This window comes from Acipenser ruthenus, chromosome 4 (genome assembly GCF_902713425.1).
Source record: "Acipenser ruthenus chromosome 4, fAciRut3.2 maternal haplotype, whole genome shotgun sequence".
NCBI classification, from domain to species: Eukaryota; Metazoa; Chordata; class Actinopteri; order Acipenseriformes; family Acipenseridae; genus Acipenser; species Acipenser ruthenus.
Window position 1 is genome coordinate 13,264,887 of NC_081192.1, and position 17,395 is coordinate 13,282,281.

Below are 17,395 nucleotides of genomic sequence, written 5' to 3' on the forward strand. Positions count from 1 at the left end.
CAGAAAAATACATTAAAAACACAGCAGGACACAAAAATAAATAAAATAAGTATGTCAGTAATTTCAGAGAGTTTTCATTTATATTTTGTTGCCTCTGGATATATTGTCCAGCTAAAGTCCCATCCCTAGCTCAGCGCTGTCTGTCAGTTCCAACAAACCGTGGATGCAGAGAGAGCTGTGTCTAAATATGGACATGTATTTATACCGCAGAGACAGGGAATGGAGAAAAACAGCATTTCAGAATATTTTTTGAGTTACTGTTGCATACAATGACGTTTAAAACCAGAACAATTTTTTTTTTAATAATAACAATAACAGAAACGCAACAATCATAGAGCGATCCTCTGGATTTCAGTTTAATTTTCTTTTAGCGTTTCTACTTTATTAACTACAGGCTTTAAATGTTTATTTGCCGTTTTTAACTACATGTTCATACTTTGTTACACCACTGTGAAATTTAAGATTTAATAGCTTAAACCATGAAATTTAAGATTTTTAAAATGTTATGACCGTGAAATTTACGAAAATGTACCGTGAATTGATAGGGCCCTACCCATGATAAACTATGGTAAATACATTGCAAAGCTGTAATTACCATGCACATTTACAGCTGTAAAGTTGCAGGTAGTGAGAAAAAAGCTTTGTCATAATAAGAGGTTATGTGTCTCGTTAACTAGGTCATGACAAAATTCCAACAACAAAGTCATTGCATACTCCACTAACTACCACCTTGATAGGAATACCTGAGATGCTACAAGTCAGTGCTCTGTATTGCTAAAGAACTCATATCAAACCAAATTTCATGAGGACGTAACTACAAGTAATAAAGTCAATGAGAGCCAGACTGAGACAAGCAAAGATGTATGGTGTATTTCTATGTATCAGAGTCCTTGGTGTTCTTGATGTTTGAGGAGACATAAAAAACAGTTGTATTTCCCTTTAAGTGAGAAGGTCAAAATCAGTGTCTGTGGGTAACAGAGCATTTGTCTTGTAAGGAGTTATTCTCAGTTTTACAGTTTCTTTCTTGTTACAATGCGCAGTATTATTCATTGTGTCATGATTTGTAGTCAGCAGATATAGTAAAGAGTTGCTCCCAGAAGTATGAGTTTCAAAGTGTATGTATGTAAGCACATGCTTTTGCAATGAATTGCCTTACAACTCACTTTTGTGTTCATGGCTTCTGTTATAGCTACATATTTGCCAGTGAAAGACTGCTTTATCCTAAAAGCTTTAGGTTTATAGACCAAAATGATTTTTCCTTCCCACAAACTGCATCTTTAGGAAATGTATTTAGGCAGAACTAAGTTTGATTTGAGCGGGTGGATTTTTCTTAAAAGGAATGCTTTTCTCGATGAAAACTTCCCTCTCAGAACTGATAGGACTAGGGCTCCCGAGTGGCGCATCCAGTAAAGGCGCTCCACGTGGAGTGCAGGATGCGCTCTATAGTCTGGACATCGCAAGTTCGAGTCCAGGCTATTCCTTTGCCGACCGAGGATGGGAGCTTCCAGCGCTCAATTGGCCGAGCGCCGCCCCGGGGGGAGGGAGGGCTAGGTCGGCCAGGGTGTCCTCGGCTCACCGTGCACCAGCGACCCCTGTAGTCTGGCCGGGCACCTGCAGGCTTGCCTGTAAGTTGCCCGAGAGCTGCGTTGTCCTCCGACGCTGTAGCTCTTGGGTGGCTGCATGGTGAGTCCGCAGTGTGAAAAAAAGCGGTCGGCTGACGGCACACCCTTCGGAGGACAGCGTGTGTTCGTCTTCACCCTCCCGAGTCAGTGCAGGGGTGGTAGCGGTGAGCTGAGCCTAAAAATAATTGTCCATTTCCAAATTGGGGAGAATATAATAAAAAATAATTGGCAATGACTAAATTAAAAAAAATAAATAACTGACAGGATTTCCCTTAACCTTCAGAAAAGTCTATGATTTGGGACTAATTCGTATTTGTAGAATCGTCGGTTTAAAGGAAAACAAATATTTACAGTGAGTATCAGTCCTTATATTTGTGTAGTGTTTACAAGAGCTTACAGAATGGCCACCTTACAAAGACCATGGTTTGGTTTACTGACTACAATAGAGCTATAAATCTACCTTTACCCCATATTCTTCTTCTTCTTCTTCTTTTTCTTCTTCTTCTTATTTGTAGGGTTCAATGCAATTTTATATGCAGGAGAGGAATGCTTTGTCTAATCCCTACCCTTAAGTAGATTTCATTTTCAGTGGAAATAAATATTTTTTTTAAAGGTTTTTTATCTTTCCTTATCATGTTTTCCATGTTAGCATGACATCAGTGTAAGCATGTTGCTAGGGAAACCTGGCAGGCACTGGTTGATGGCCACCATACCTGCAGTACTCCAGCTGATACAGGGTAATTTTTTCCTATGTCAACAGCTCATTCCAGTGTTATCTGCCTGACCATACACTTTTCACTTTAAACTCTTTGAATAGATTTTATTGAACACAGAGCTTAGACTACAACTGTGTAGTTCGAGGAAAACTTTGAAATGACAAGTCCATTCAATTAACAGAACACATTTGTTAATTGAATACAATTTCAGTTAATGTGTCAAAATACAGATATGGGACTCCACATTTTACTCAAGGTCAGGGAATGGGGGTGGGGGGGGGAGTCACGGAACAGCAGTTGTATGAATGTTTTTTTTTTTTTTTAATTGCATCATTACTTTTATATGTGGTATGTTTATATGTGTGTATTTGTGCTAAAACATACAGTAAGCCTCTTGCATGGGAATGTGTCTTCCATTGTAACTGTATGTATAACGTTATGGTGTGGTTATGGACTGCTAATGCTGAGGAGCTTTCAGACAATCCGTTCCAATTTCACCGGCTCTATTCCATGACACATAACAAACAAAACCTCATTCATGACATCAACTGTATTATATTGAGTTTCTGCTGTTCTTTATTCTGAATATAGACTTCATGCCATGCTTGAAAAAATCATAAGCCAGGCACCTCTCAGAATTCCAATCTGCTGCAAATCAGCTACATACCCCAGCGACTCTCTTCATCAAGTGTTTCCGTCTTTTCAATTAAATTGCCAATGAATAGATCAATTATGGTTTGATTTTGTAACCTATATTAACACTAAAGCTGTATAGAATAGTTATAAGAACAATCATTTGTGTGTGTGTAAACAGTCCTCAGGTCAGTTCACTTTTTTTCGTATTCCAATATTCCCTCATACACAGATGTTTGCAGTCCTTCAACCTGTTTTTTTCCAGTTTGTTATATTTCTGGTTTGTCTCCATTTCATTCAAGATTACACCATGTATTGCTATGTATTGATTTACTGTACATATTTAAAGCGAAGGTGGAACAGAAACAGATATAGTAGTTTTTTGTTTTTTTTTCCACACAGCCTGTATTCTGCTCGGGAGCTGGTTCACCCAATAGCGCTCTGCTGTCATCCAAGCTATTTTTCCGGACAACAGGAAGATGTAAGTGTGTCTGATCTAAAACCTTGTGTTAGTGAACTTCTTTTTGTTAAACATGCAGTTGAAGGTTTTCAGGAAAAGATCAGAGTAGATCTCACAATTCATGGAAGTAGCCTGAGGATATGAGACATTATTGGGGTGCTACGTTTTATTTTTTATCACATACTGTAATGGGAGCGAACATGGAACATAGGGCTAACATATATAAGTGGATTAAGACAATGACAATGGTATTTAATGACGGCCAGTCCCAGGGTGTTTACCAACAATAGTAAGGTAAGGCAGTTGATGTAGCACACGCAGGTGCTGAAAATAATGTTAAAACCAGAAGACGAAAGGAAAATAAACACTGTTAACAAAACTACAAAATTAAAGTACAGAAATAAACCACGGATCGGTGCTCCCCCTAATGCTGGAAGCCCCGAATAGGAGTCACTGTTTTAATTCCCTATCTAACTCACTGTGGGATATTGCAATTCCCGCTAACTATTTGTAATTATGCACCTGTTGCCTGCTTGGGCAGTACCAGACAGACTCCAGGTAAACTCGCTTCTCTCTCCCAGCCCATTTCCTTCGGGGTATCACAGACCTCTTGTGTCCTCTCGGCTTGCTCTACCTCCGCATACAAAGCTCTGCTGCACACTGTCGGAAGTCAGCAGTCCTCCGGGCACATTCCTGTCAACACACTTCCTACACGAGAGAGAAGGATACATAACAGTGACTCTTATGCTCAGTCCCGCACGGCTCCACTTCCCAACCACTCACAGAGCGCCAGCCGAAGCACCCCCAGCTGACCTCTGCGTTTACACCATGATTGACAAGTGGAGCCCTACAGGGTTTCCTGCCACCCCCACCCCCCACCCCAGCAAGATCACTCATGCGCCCGATAGCCAGCACAGATAACCCCTGTTACATCAACCAGAAACATATTTCTGAAGCCTGTGAGTTTAATCAGCTCCATTGGTAAGTAATCATGGCTAGGTTGCAGACACAATGTGTTTGTGTATTTGGTCAAATTGCGTTTAGTCAAACAACACTTCCACTGCTTAAAGCTTGGGCATGGAGCATGGATAACGGTACCTTATCCTTATCCTTATCCTTAGGACCATTACATTAATCTACAGTCATTTTCTAGTTTAATTTTGCTTCCTCAGGACATTCATGCTTAGCCTTTGCTATGTGTTTATTATAGTATAGTGTTGTGTAATACAAATAAAAAAAAAATTAAAAACGTACTGCTATTTTGTATTTATGTTTATGCAGTATTTTAATTGAACTTTTAAAATATGTATTTAAAGTGGAAAGCTGTGCATCAGACTGCAAGCTGAACAAAGACAGCCCATCTTTGCCAGAAGAGTTGAACCTCGATGTGCCTTACTCGGAGTGTGCTCTTAGGAAAGACTGCCGGAGAAACCAGAGAATAAAGAAGGATGATGCAACTTTGCCTGTAAGTAAACACCCGGGATGTAGGTAATCAACCTGACCATCTCTTCAATGCTGAGTATAATGAGTTTTTATGATTTGTTGGCTTTTTCTCGATTTTTTTTCAGAAACTTTCATTTTAAGATGTTCTCAAGAAACAACACAACATATGGAATTAAGAAACATAATTTATGATATGTCTGGCATATCTTGTGAATTATGATTTTACATCCTTAATAAAAGTTTACCATAGTAAAAGCATAGGAATGTGTAATAAAGCATGGTGAACGCATGGTAAAGCAGAGGTAAGCATTGTAAAGAATAACAAGGTATAGTAAAGTACATTAATAAACATGTCAAGCCAGGGTAAATAATGGTAAATGCATAGTGTAGCAATGGGGAAAGCATGGTACAAGAGCAAAAATACTGTGCAAAAAGTGATTGTTCAACTACAAAAACATAATATTGCCCTCGTCTTTTCTTGTTCTTCAGAAGTTTATGATTCGTAAAGCGAAACTTGGGCTCACAGTCGTGGGAGACCTGTCCCAGGAGGATATGAAGAAAATTGGTTACATCTCGCTGATCGAGCTAACTGCCTACTTTGAAGCTCTGGGAATCGAGCTGAAACGAAACAGGACAGTGAAGAATAAAGTACGAGGTGAGTACCCTGGTTAAAAAGGCTTTCACGTTGCACTCAGATCACGTTGCTCTCACATATTGGAAATCATTCACATCCATTTTGTATTTCAGAATATGGCCTCTTTGGGGTTCCCCTCACAACACTACTTGAGAATGACCAAAAGAAGTTTCCTGGTTCAAAAGTACCCCTCATTTTCAAAAAGGTACATAAGAATTGTTGTCAATGTTAATTTTTTAATTTTAATTTTTTTTTTTTTGTATTTGTTCATGTTGTTCTGTATTCCACACTTGTGAACAATTAATTCACACACTGTCATGCAATTAACATATATTGTACTGTATGTAGTGCTTGGGTTTCTCAGTACACCAAGAGAAATTGTTCCGAAAGAGAGAGAATAGTTAATCATATGTTTAGACGTTAGTTGGTTGGTTTTTAGCAGGAGTGTCATTGTTTTAGACCTTCAGAATTAGTCAGAACAGCTGACATTTCCTTATCACCATTTACATATTTATTTCCAGATGTAGAATGAGTTTTTGTATTTGAGTGAGATTCTATTGTTTATCTTGTTAGAAGGAGAACTCCATAGCTCACATGTTGACTGTTTCTCACTCGACCTGGAATGTTTAGTTTTGTGATCTTATTTGCCATACTTGCTCCTGCAAGGTTTAGGGAATTTTCCTCACAGGCGTCTCCCCCCAGAACAGGCCAAACGTTAAAATGTTGATTAGGCTTGTGGTGCATTTAATGTAAAGGCTTTGAACGACCACATACTTCATATTAGAAATATTAAAATATCCAATGTATTTGACAGTGAATAAGGAAGTGTATCCACTTGTATTATCATTAAACCTGAGCATAAGGGTTTACACTTTTATATATTAGACAGTAGAAATAACCTTGGTTTACATTATATCTGAAGGACAGATCCCCATACTGTGCCCCCTTAATGAACCACCTACACCAGGTCACATATACAACCTTGCTAAGCATGTGAGCTCTGATCAGATAAGGCTACACGGTGCTGCAGGAGGATGTTTGTCTGAGGTCAGTGAGTGTAATAACCTTGGTACTGTACTCCAGTTCATTTCTCTAATGATCTCTCACTTCCCCGCCCCAGAAGGGGAACAAAGCCCATTTTATCTCAAACAATGAATTTTCATAGTCTAGTGTAGGTTCATAGTCTAGTTCCGTGGCAGCTCGTCTATACAGGCAAGTGAGGCAGAGCCTCGTTGAGAATCCAAAAAAAAAAAAATATATATATATATATATATATATAAAAAAATGTTTAACTAATAAATACATAATTATTAATAATTGCATGTTACTAGGACAGTTAAGCATGACATGTATTCATAAGTTAACATAGTTCTACAAGAGGCGCTGATCAGAACTCGCTGTGAAGCGAGTGAAAGCGCAGCGGCAGAAACCAGCAGATTGCAATGCTGCATGCGAGGCTTAACTAATACATCTCTAGCACAGCCTCGTAAAGCGGCCTGGGTTACCATGGTAACTAACACTCAACATGAGAGTGTGACGCAAATGTCTATGGTGAATAAAGGTCAAACTGAGGCTCAGAAATGCCTGTGTGAGACTTAAAATGTAACCATCATAGGTATGAGTATAACTGCGACGGTTCTAGTGGTAACAATGTAATAATAGAAAAAATACTGTATTTTAACAGAAGTAATTTCTATCTGAACTATCGTTGTTCATTACTGTTAACATGTTATGTCCAAAAGCAAAGCAAAACATTTGAATTCCTCTCACAAATCCTGACTAATTTAACTGTCGCACTAAATTCAGCTTCTTTTTATATAATATTTCCAAATGATCCAAACACAACATGCTTTGAAACAAAAGCTAAGTGGGTAGAGTTAATAGATTTAAAAAAAAACAAAAAAACAGTTTTGCCTTAATTTTTAAATCAAGAAAACGTGAATACAATATGATTTGGCTTGTCCAACGTGAATGTAAAGGCCTAAAGTGTGTATCCTAGCAACGTGCTAGTCTACCGTACTCGCACTAAAAGAAGCACACTCGCACACAGGTTTTATTGCAAACGGGCAACAGGAGACTTCAAACTGGGTTCTAATTTGATGCATCGATTCATCAATATGTAATCGAAGCTCGGGAAATTTAAGGACAGATGACCAGTAATCGATGGGAGGTGTCGCTAAAGACCAGCACTAACCCAGAAAGCACTGCACTATTGTACATGAATAAATTGTATTTCACCGCTTGCACCAAAGCACTCGCTCTGGACTTGTGAGCGTGTTTGTGTTCTGTGTGTGTTTATACCGTGTTTATTATTTCAGGACTGAACCCCATGGTTTAAACTGTGCAGATTAATATTTCCGGTCGCCAAAACAACCTGGATTAAAAACAAATACAACATTTTTTGGACCGTGAACGTTGTTGTTTGTCATCTGTTTACGCCTTGCATCACCTCTACACCTGTGCACTGCAAACCACTTTGCCACACATACATAACAGAGGCCTAAAACGTTTAAAGGAAGTCCTGAACTGATCAAGCTTACAAATAACAGTAGCAGCTCCATCCAAATGTGAACGGTCAGGTTTTCTGTCAGGCAGGCTGGGGTAGTTTTTATTTTTGTTTTGATAGTATCCTGGATAAAGGACTTGTGGTTTAGATAGATTTTTCCCTAATCAATGATCCAACCTGTGTTTTTCAAGACCAAAGGTCGGTATGTTATCTTAGTTAACAATACGTTTTTACATAATTATTGGTATTGATCTGTAGCATTAGGTTTTAATAGGTGAAGTGAAAAGGGTCTTGTTATCCTTATCTTTTATTGTTATAATGAAAGTGCCACATTGTACTTCCCCACCTTTAGCTGCTGTCCAAGCTGGAACAAACAGGTTTACAGACTGAAGGAATCCTCAGAGTGCCAGGGTCTGCCTCAAGAGTGAAGGTAAGACTGACCTCAGACTGAAACCAAATGCAGTACAATCAATCAAAACCAGCATTTCTCAGTATAGACTTTCAGGGTTCAAACGTTATTTTATTTTTTTATGTGTCGGAGAACTCGTTTATTGGGTTCTTAGATTCTGTAAGCTAAAAGAGTTTGAGGCGTCTCTGTACAATTATTCTGTTTTAGTACAAGAAACCACTTCATAGTTGGTTGTTGAGAGTAGAACAGTACTGAATTGCCATAAAAATGTATGTTGGATCAAAGCATTTACAGCAATGGCCAATTTACTCTTGTTTCCCACCACTTTTAATAAACTGTGTCCTTTGACCATGGCTTCTTGTTAAATATAAGTCAGATAAATTGTATAATCAGTATTCTGAAAAGTCCACTGTTTGCTGTCTCCATAACATATCACGTTTCTTCCCTCATTAAATGGAGACAGTGCAGTCTGTCACATCTATTCCAGGTGTTGAAAATGAAGTGGGCTGTATGTGATTATTTAATTAGGGTATGATCCTATTACATCACCTGGTAGGCTATTCCATGCATTTAGAACGCTCTATGTATGAAAGTGGTCCCTACCTTCCATTTATGCCATCTTGTTCTACTCTCTGTGCTAAATTTGAAGTAGTGTCTTGGGTTAACTTTATCTAATCCATTTATGTTTTTATAGACTTATTTTCTAGGCTGAAGAAATGCATTTATTTTAACTTGTCCTTATATCTTATGTCATTAAGTCCTGGGATCAGCCTCGTTGCCCTCCTCTGCACCTATTTCTTTTTTGTAGTGAGGTGACCAAAAATGCACACAGTATTCTATGGACTGAATTATCAGACCATCCAGTCCGGGGCACTCTGTTCCCTTTACACAGCGCCCTCACAGGTTGGGAGGGAGATTTATAACCAAGATTCATTCTTTCTCTGTCACAGTCATTTATATACATTTGGAACAGTAAGGGTCCAAGTACAGACCCATGTGCTACCCCATTAAGTACCCCCCCCCCCCCCCCCAGTCTGTTAAATACCCGTCTTGACTTGACACCCATTTGTGGGAAGTAGTAGGCAGGGAAACTCAAGGTTTTTAAACCATTTGCTGTTAACCATACCAATTGGTACTGTATGTTTTCATTATTACCAACTTGTTTAAATACATCATGCTCCTATTTCAAAGTGTATGCCTTTATGATGACAGAATCTCCGTCAAGAGCTGGAAGCAAAGTTCTATGAAGACACTTTTGAGTGGGACCAAGTGAGGCACAATGACGCAGCTGGGCTGCTGAAGATGTTTATAAGGGAGCTGCCATATCCCTTGCTAACTGTGGAATATCTCCCAGCCTTTATTGCAGTGGAAAGTGAGTAAGCTATAACTAACGTGTCTAGGATACTTACAGTTGCAGAAAACAGTATTGGCACCACACACTTATACTATAATTCAAGCAACTTTAACCACTTTTTAATAAAACCAAATGCACAATTTCTAGTAATTTAACAAATAATCTTTATATAAAAAACAAATTTCATTTTCTTCAAGAATTTACTTAGCTGTATGCTTGGGTTTTGTCGTGTCGGAAGATAAAGTCTGCCAATCAGCCTGTCAGCAGATGGTATCATTGTACTTTGTAGAATGTTTTGATACATAGCTGCATGTCTCCAGTCCCTGATCGGCTAAAACACCCCCATATCATGATTGAACCACCTCCATGTTTAACTGTAGGTACAAGGTTTTTTTCATTTGAAGGCTTTCCCTTTTTTACAAGTACATTGTGGTTCATTTTTGGGGAAAAGTTACATTTTAGTCTCATTGGACCAGATCATTTTGTTGAATGCTTCAGATTCCTGCTCATATTTGTTGGCAAATTTTAGAAGGCTTGTTTTATACATTTTCTTTAAAAGTGGTTTGGAGTGAGGTCTACATGCATACAACTCTTCTGTGTTCAGGTGTCTTTGTACAGTTCTTTCATGCACAGTTATGCCTGATACTTCATAATCTTTCTTTAAAGAGTAAGTAGTGGGGTTCCTGAAAAATACAGCGTTATACATCCCCACATGCTGCTACAACTGTTTAAATAATGTGCCTGTAATTTCATTGTTAACATCCTGACAACATTTTACACTTATAAGTTTAAAGTTTCGAAGCTCTTTTCAAAATGTCCGCTCTAGTGGGGTTTGAGATCTATCCTCTAACTCACTGCATGAAGAGTGATACAAAAAAAAACCGAGTGCTCTGGCTCAGAGTCCTGCATCGAGTCGGGTTCAGGTTGGAATGTGAACTTTTTCACGGTTTACGGTTCGGATGCGGGTCAAAAAAATTCATTTTCAGGTCAGGCTCGGGTCTGAATTTGAATCACCAAAAACGTTTTCTGTCTTTTCAGGGGCGTTGTCTGTAACCCTTTCCCAAATAATGTATTCGAAGGTAAATGTATTTTCTGCACCAAAGCTGGAGGCAATTAGGGAGCTGACTAAGCATTGTTCTCGGTTTGTTTTGTTTAATATGTCGCAAGATCCTTTTATCATGTCTGCTTGGTGATATTAAAAATGTCTGTGGGGTTTATTTTATGTGGTTGATAATAGTTTGAGAGGTAAATCAGAAGTGTGGAATTCTATTGGCATCATAGCGATTGAAAATAATGAACATGTGACTGGATTTGTTGCTTGTAAATCCTGCCACCATGTTTTTGTGTACAACAGCAATAAAACTGGTACATCATCTCTGCGAAAGCACTGGTGTAGCTCCCTTTCAGCTGATGGCACAAAAGGAATAGACAGGTATTCTCAGCCTAAAAGTGAGTTGAAGACGCCCAGCAAAATTGGCTGTAAAGTATGTCTTGTAAAGATGTAAGATCTTTCTAATCGGTTTCAGGAGATGGTTTTTGTGAATTGGCACAAGGTCTGATTGACATTGGTGCTCGTGTGGGCCGTGTTGATGCAACAAAACTGTTGCCTCTGCAACATATGCAAAAACGCAGAAGGAATTCACTTTAGTATTATTCCCCAAACTGAAGGAAAACTTGGGCGAATCAGGTCTCAGAGGCATCACAATGGATATATGGACTGATGATTACCAGATCTTTGTGTGACTGTGCATTTGAGTGGATCTTGAAGGAAAGAGTTTTATATACTGCTGAATGGGATAGTTAATAAAAAAAAGAAAAACTGCAGAGAACATTAAACCAAGTATCATACACGCACTAAGGAAGTTTGATTTGGATACTCTGTTTTCTAAACTTGTTTACGTGACAGATCGCAGTGCTAATATTGTAGCAGCACTGAGAGCTGTTACACGTCTGAACTGCAGTGCATATCTGATTAATAAGGTGTTCCAAAATACAATCGGTCGAAATGCAGGTGAGGAGGATATTTTCTGTCAGAAAATAACTGGTATCATTGAGGCTTGAAAGGCGTTGGTGACGTTCTTCATACAATCCAATTTACAGAATCAGCTCCAGAAGACAGTGAAGGCTTCTGTTGAAACGCACTGGAACAGTCTTTATATTATGCTGGAATCAATCACAATGCTGGCGGAGAGGGGCGAAGAGCACCGCCTCAACGATTTGAAGTTTAAAGTATCTTGAAAGCCTAGTTTAATTCCTGCAATGTTTCAAATAAGCGACAAATGCTCTGAAAGTTTCCAAAATTCTGATGTTGCATCCTACTGTTGTCTGGCTTGAATGGTTATAACGTCATCTTCAACCATCTTCAAACGACAACGAGACCTTTTCTTCGTTGAAACATAAATGCCTTTCCATTCTGCAGAACAAATTCGGAGTTCACGTTGAATACAAGTTTCCCAAGACTAGCAACGATGAAGATTTCGCTCTCCTGTGTTGGTGGGAGAAACATACTAACATGTACCCAAACTTGGTTCAAATAGCTCACTTCATGTTAGTGATCCCAGCAACCAGTGCTCCGAGAGGGATTTCTCCACTGCTGGGTTTATTATACAAGAAAAAATAACTTAACTGAAACCGGGATCAGGAGATTACATCCTTTTCCTACACAGTAATTTGACCAGGGGCTGGAGATATTAAAGTTGTAACTTTTGTAAAAAATTCTGTTTTGACTCATTCCTACCAAACACTATAGCAATGTAGAATTAGCAGGGGCAGTAATGTGTAGTTACATTTGCTCTGAAATTTGAAAGTGGTGAATTTGTGTTGAAAATAAAAAAACACTGTTTGGAAATATGTTTTCTTTGTTTTTAACTACTATTGCACATTATCCTTTTCACCAAACGAAAGCATAGTTGATACGTTTTTTTCTTTCATTTTTATTCTTCTGTAACACACAAAATTGGTGTAGGGAGAAGAAAGGGTAGGTAAGTAAATAAATAAATAAATAAATACCTGTTTGACAATGTGGGCAATAATCCTTACACTATAAGTGCACCACAGCGGCCATTTTAAAAAGAGCTTTGAAACAGAGTTTAAAGTTGTAAGTGTAAAAAGTTGTCAGGATGTTAACAATGAAAAGAAAAATGACAGGCACATTATTTAAACAGTTGTAGCAACATGTGGGGACATAAAACGCAATATTTTTCAGAACCCCGCTACTTACTCTTGAAGTCTTTGGCTGTTAATCTTGGATTTCTTTTACCTCCAAAAACCGATAATTTTCTTTGGATGTCCACTTCTTCCAAGCATTCAAGCAGTTGAATTTGTTCTGTGGCACTTTTTGATTATTGCTCCGATTGTGGATTTTGGTATTCCATATCTCTTTGATTGACTTTTTATAATGCAACTTAGTTACTGTGTACTGGTTTTCAATCAATTAATATATTTTTAAATGAGTTCTATTACATTTTTACAGACTTTTAATGTAAAGGTATATATATTGATATAAAACAAATTTTAAAAAAAGAAAGTTTATTTTGGATGTACACAAAAGGCTTAAATGATATATATATATATATATATATATATATATATATATATATATATATATATATATATATATATATATATATATATATATAATATCAGGATGTTTTAGACAAAAACCCTTTTATCAGCTGTGTAGAAAGAAAAGTAAGCACAGTGCTGTAAACATGTTATTTTTCAAGATTTTTTTCATATGTATATACAGTACTGTGCAAAAGTTTTAGGCAGGTGTGAAAAAATGCTGTAAAGTAAGAATACTTTCAAAAATAGACATGTTAATAGTTTATATTTATCAATTAACAAAATGCAAAGTGAGTGAACAGAAGAAAAATCTGAAACAGAAACAGCTGTATATATACACACATATACTGTATATATGTGTGTATATATATATATATATATATATATATATATATATATATATATATATATATATATATATATATATATATGCTCATCTGTGAAATATCCAGCTGTGAATCCATATTTACGCATGTATCAAAAATTACAACACAAAATCCTAGAAATTGATTCTTTCCCAAATTAAGGTAGACCTTTGTCGTGTATAAACAAAGCTGCTGTCCTCCCTAATATTGAAGTGCAAGAAGAAAAATGTAAGCAGTGAAAAATAAAATCCAAGCCCTATGGATTTGTATGTAGGTTTTCAGAAATTCAGGCAGCGAGTTACTAAGCAGTACAAGCCCTAGATTGAAGATTCGAGAGCACGTGACTGCCCATGCATAAAGCCACGATAAACTGTCCTTGTACTCCTTGGACATGTATTCACTTACACAGGATGTGAGGAATTGAAAAAGACAATGCAACCATAAACACAGTGTTTCAGTACTTAAGTGCGCTCTGAATTATCTAATATGTAACTTGATCTTCCAAAAAAAAAAAAAAAAAGCCCTCGCTAATTTAATTTCTTTTGTAGGGGTTTCTGGAAACCAAATCACAAACAAACTGTGCCAACTTATCCCCATGAGAAGTGACTCCTTTCAGATACTACCTTTTCAAGCAGTTGTGTCTCCTTTGATTAGTTGGCCTCTCTGGATTCTTTTTATTTATATATTTTTATTTATATTTTCTCCTTTGCAACATTTAACAGTGATTAGCTGGCAGCGAGCCTGTATGATGCTTTTAAGTTATATTTTTGCACTGCTAAATGCCTAAATGTTGCTGTTATTTTCAGATATCTCTCCATCCAAGCTTCAGCTACAAGCCTTGCATCTCCTCATGATGTTGCTGCCTGAACCCAACAGGGACACGCTTAAGGTAGGAGGAACTTGCACATTGAAAAGATAATTCTATGTCCAGTACAGCACATGAATTAAACTACAAGGCAATAACAAATGATCCTGCTTAAAGCCTGTCCATGCCAATGTTTGTAGTCTTCACATTTATTGCGTTATTCTTGCTCTTCCTGACAAACACTTTGCATTTTTTTTTCTAACACAACTTGGTATTATCTGTGAGTGTACATGTGTACTGATTCTGACCTCTAATGGCGAGGTGAAATGAGATGAGATGAGGTTACAAGCTCTATAACCACAAATACAAGACGAACTTGGCTCTTTTGCATTGTGGTTAAGGAGCTCGCTTGCGGTGTGAAAGTTTGCCGGTTTGCTCCCAGCCTCCGCACTGTGCCATGGTTCAGTACCATGCTAAAACATAGGAAAGTAAATATAGAAGACATACATATTAAAGCAGACCAAAGACATAGTTATAGCACAGGTGTAAGCATGGTAAAGCATGTTAAAAAAAAAAAATGCTTTCAGCTAGGACATACACTATGAAAATTATTTTAACATTTTTAATTCAATTCAGTTCCATCGATTTTTATCTAGGTGAGAACATTAAAAAGAAAAAATAACCATTTGAATATGATTCAAAACTTAATCGCTGTTCTCTTGCTGTGGCATGACCACTTATTTTGGAACCCTGACCTATGTAACATTTACAGCCTGATGCCCAACTGTCTGGCAACTTTTCAAGCAACCGGGTGTAAGGGACATTTGCAAGTCATTTTTTTAATGTCACTGTGATCAGGATGTGAGTGGTGTGGATGAAAAATGTCGAGACATTATCTCTGTTATAAAAACAGTCCGTATTTAATTACACAAAATTAAATAATAAAGCCGACCCTCTACCAGTGATGGCATACGGAGGGTTTGCAGTCCCAAACAAAAACAAGTATCATGCAATTTGTAATCCGTTCTTTGTGCAGGGGAAAGTTCTATGTTCACAGGTGCTGTGCTGTGCAGTGATTAGCGTGCTTCGGGTGGTTGTGCTGGCCCTCTGGCTCCTGCTACTCTGTAATACACAACAAACAAAAACAACACACACAGCGCTCCGGCTTGTTACTAAGTGTAAGGGGCCTTACTCACGTAGCTGCGTCCCCTTTGAACTGCCAAACTCCTCCCAGTGATCAGCTCGGCGCCCTGGTCTATCCAATCTCAGCATGCCCTGCAGCTGATCACAATAGACTTGTTTAGCAAACAGCTATGCGCGTTCTTCAAAATGGCCGGACTTCCGGTTGCCACCTACCATCATAAGAACATAAGCCCATCTTGCTCGTTTGGTTGTTAGTAGCTTATTGATCCCAGAATCTCATCAAGCAGCTTCTTGAAGGATCCCAGGGTGTCAGCTTCAATAACATTACTGGGGAGTTTGTTCCAGACTCCCAAAATTATGTGTGTAAAAAAGTGCCTCCTATTTTCTGTTCTGAATGCCCCTTTATCTAATCTCCATTTGTGACCCCTGGTGCTTGTTTCTTTTCTTTCTTTTTTTCAGGTCGAAAAGGTCCCTTGAGTCAACATTGTCAATACTTTTTAGAATTTTGAATGCTTGAATCAGATCGCCGCGTAGTCATCTTTGTTCAACACTAAATTCAACACAGTGCTGTGTTTTGATAGTATTTCGTCACAGCACTGCCATTTCAAACCAAACAGCTTCCCGTTTGCAGCTGACTTACCTGTAAAGTAGCGGCATGCTCCTCTGTTCGTAAAGTTTGTATTGTTCTTGGCTCCACATCCTCTTCATCATAATCACTGAGTGATAAGTCAGCATCACTGTCGCTGGTATCGAAATCTTCCGAACCAACTTCACTCCTGTTGCTCATTATAGAAAGACCACGTATGTTGGTAAAAACTATATAAACTATAACTAAACAAGTAAAACTAATAATAAATAAAAATAAATAATGTAAAACACTATATATATATATATATATATATATATATATATATATATATATATATATATATATATATATTCTGATAAGTTCTGATAAGAAATATAAGGAACTCCTGCAAGAATTTTGTTTTGCAATTCAGTGGAAGATTGAGCTGATAAATACTAAAGTTTAGTTTCTTCTCCTTTTCAGGCTTTGTTAGAGTTCCTCAGTAAAGTGGTGGCTAATGAGGAGAAGAACAGAATGAGCTTATGGAATGTGTCCATGATCGTTGCCCCCAACCTCTTCATGTACAAAGGCAAAACTGCTAACCCACAGGAAATGCAGGGTGCAGCCGGAGCAGCACATGTTGTGCGATTGCTCGTGAAGTACCAGGACATTCTCTGGACAGTGAGTTCTGAAAAACACTTATTGCACCTGCACATTTATTGTGAAATGTGATTCTTGTGTATTGAATTAGACAGTCTTTAAATAACTGCAACTTCTAACAATCAAGTTAATAATTTTAGTTCATTTTCAACTAGTTTGTAGTGAACTTATATTGTGTGGATTTGGGGTGTTCTATGTGGAAATCGTTCTATTCCCTGAGCTCTCCCTCAAGTTTCTTGTGGATTTTTCTCCAGGTTCCATGCTTTATCATCTCCCAGGTTAGAAAAATGAACGAAGCTGCTATGAACAAGAAACACCAAGCGTCTGACAAAAGTAAAAAAAAACTGTTGAGAAGGTGGAATGCAGAAAGGGAAAAAACTGAGAGGAGCGAGGTATGCTGTCTTATCATTTCCATGCTTCACATGCGAACAATTGAAGAATTTAAACTCACAGAAGAAAACTGTCTACAGACAGCTGCTGGATTCATTGGTATTATTTGTTACAGTTGACTAC

General features: G+C 37.8%; 1 protein-coding gene across 6 annotated transcripts in view; it reads left to right on the plus strand.

The window, feature by feature from the left end:
- Window positions 1-17,395, plus strand: part of LOC117400624 (rho GTPase-activating protein 28-like) — an 89,903-nt gene that overhangs the window by 68,978 nt on the left and 3,530 nt on the right. For all 6 annotated transcript variants that reach the window (XM_059022028.1, XM_059022024.1, XM_059022025.1 and 3 more), the window contains 9 exons: window positions 3,374-3,452; window positions 4,748-4,896; window positions 5,364-5,529; window positions 5,622-5,713; window positions 8,367-8,444; window positions 9,636-9,795; window positions 14,513-14,595; window positions 16,706-16,903; window positions 17,137-17,274. In XM_059022028.1, coding sequence (XP_058878011.1) covers window positions 3,374-3,452; window positions 4,748-4,896; window positions 5,364-5,529; window positions 5,622-5,713; window positions 8,367-8,444; window positions 9,636-9,795; window positions 14,513-14,595; window positions 16,706-16,903; window positions 17,137-17,274 — 1,143 coding nt within the window. The remainder of the gene's footprint in view (window positions 1-3,373; window positions 3,453-4,747; window positions 4,897-5,363; window positions 5,530-5,621; window positions 5,714-8,366; window positions 8,445-9,635; window positions 9,796-14,512; window positions 14,596-16,705; window positions 16,904-17,136; window positions 17,275-17,395) is intronic.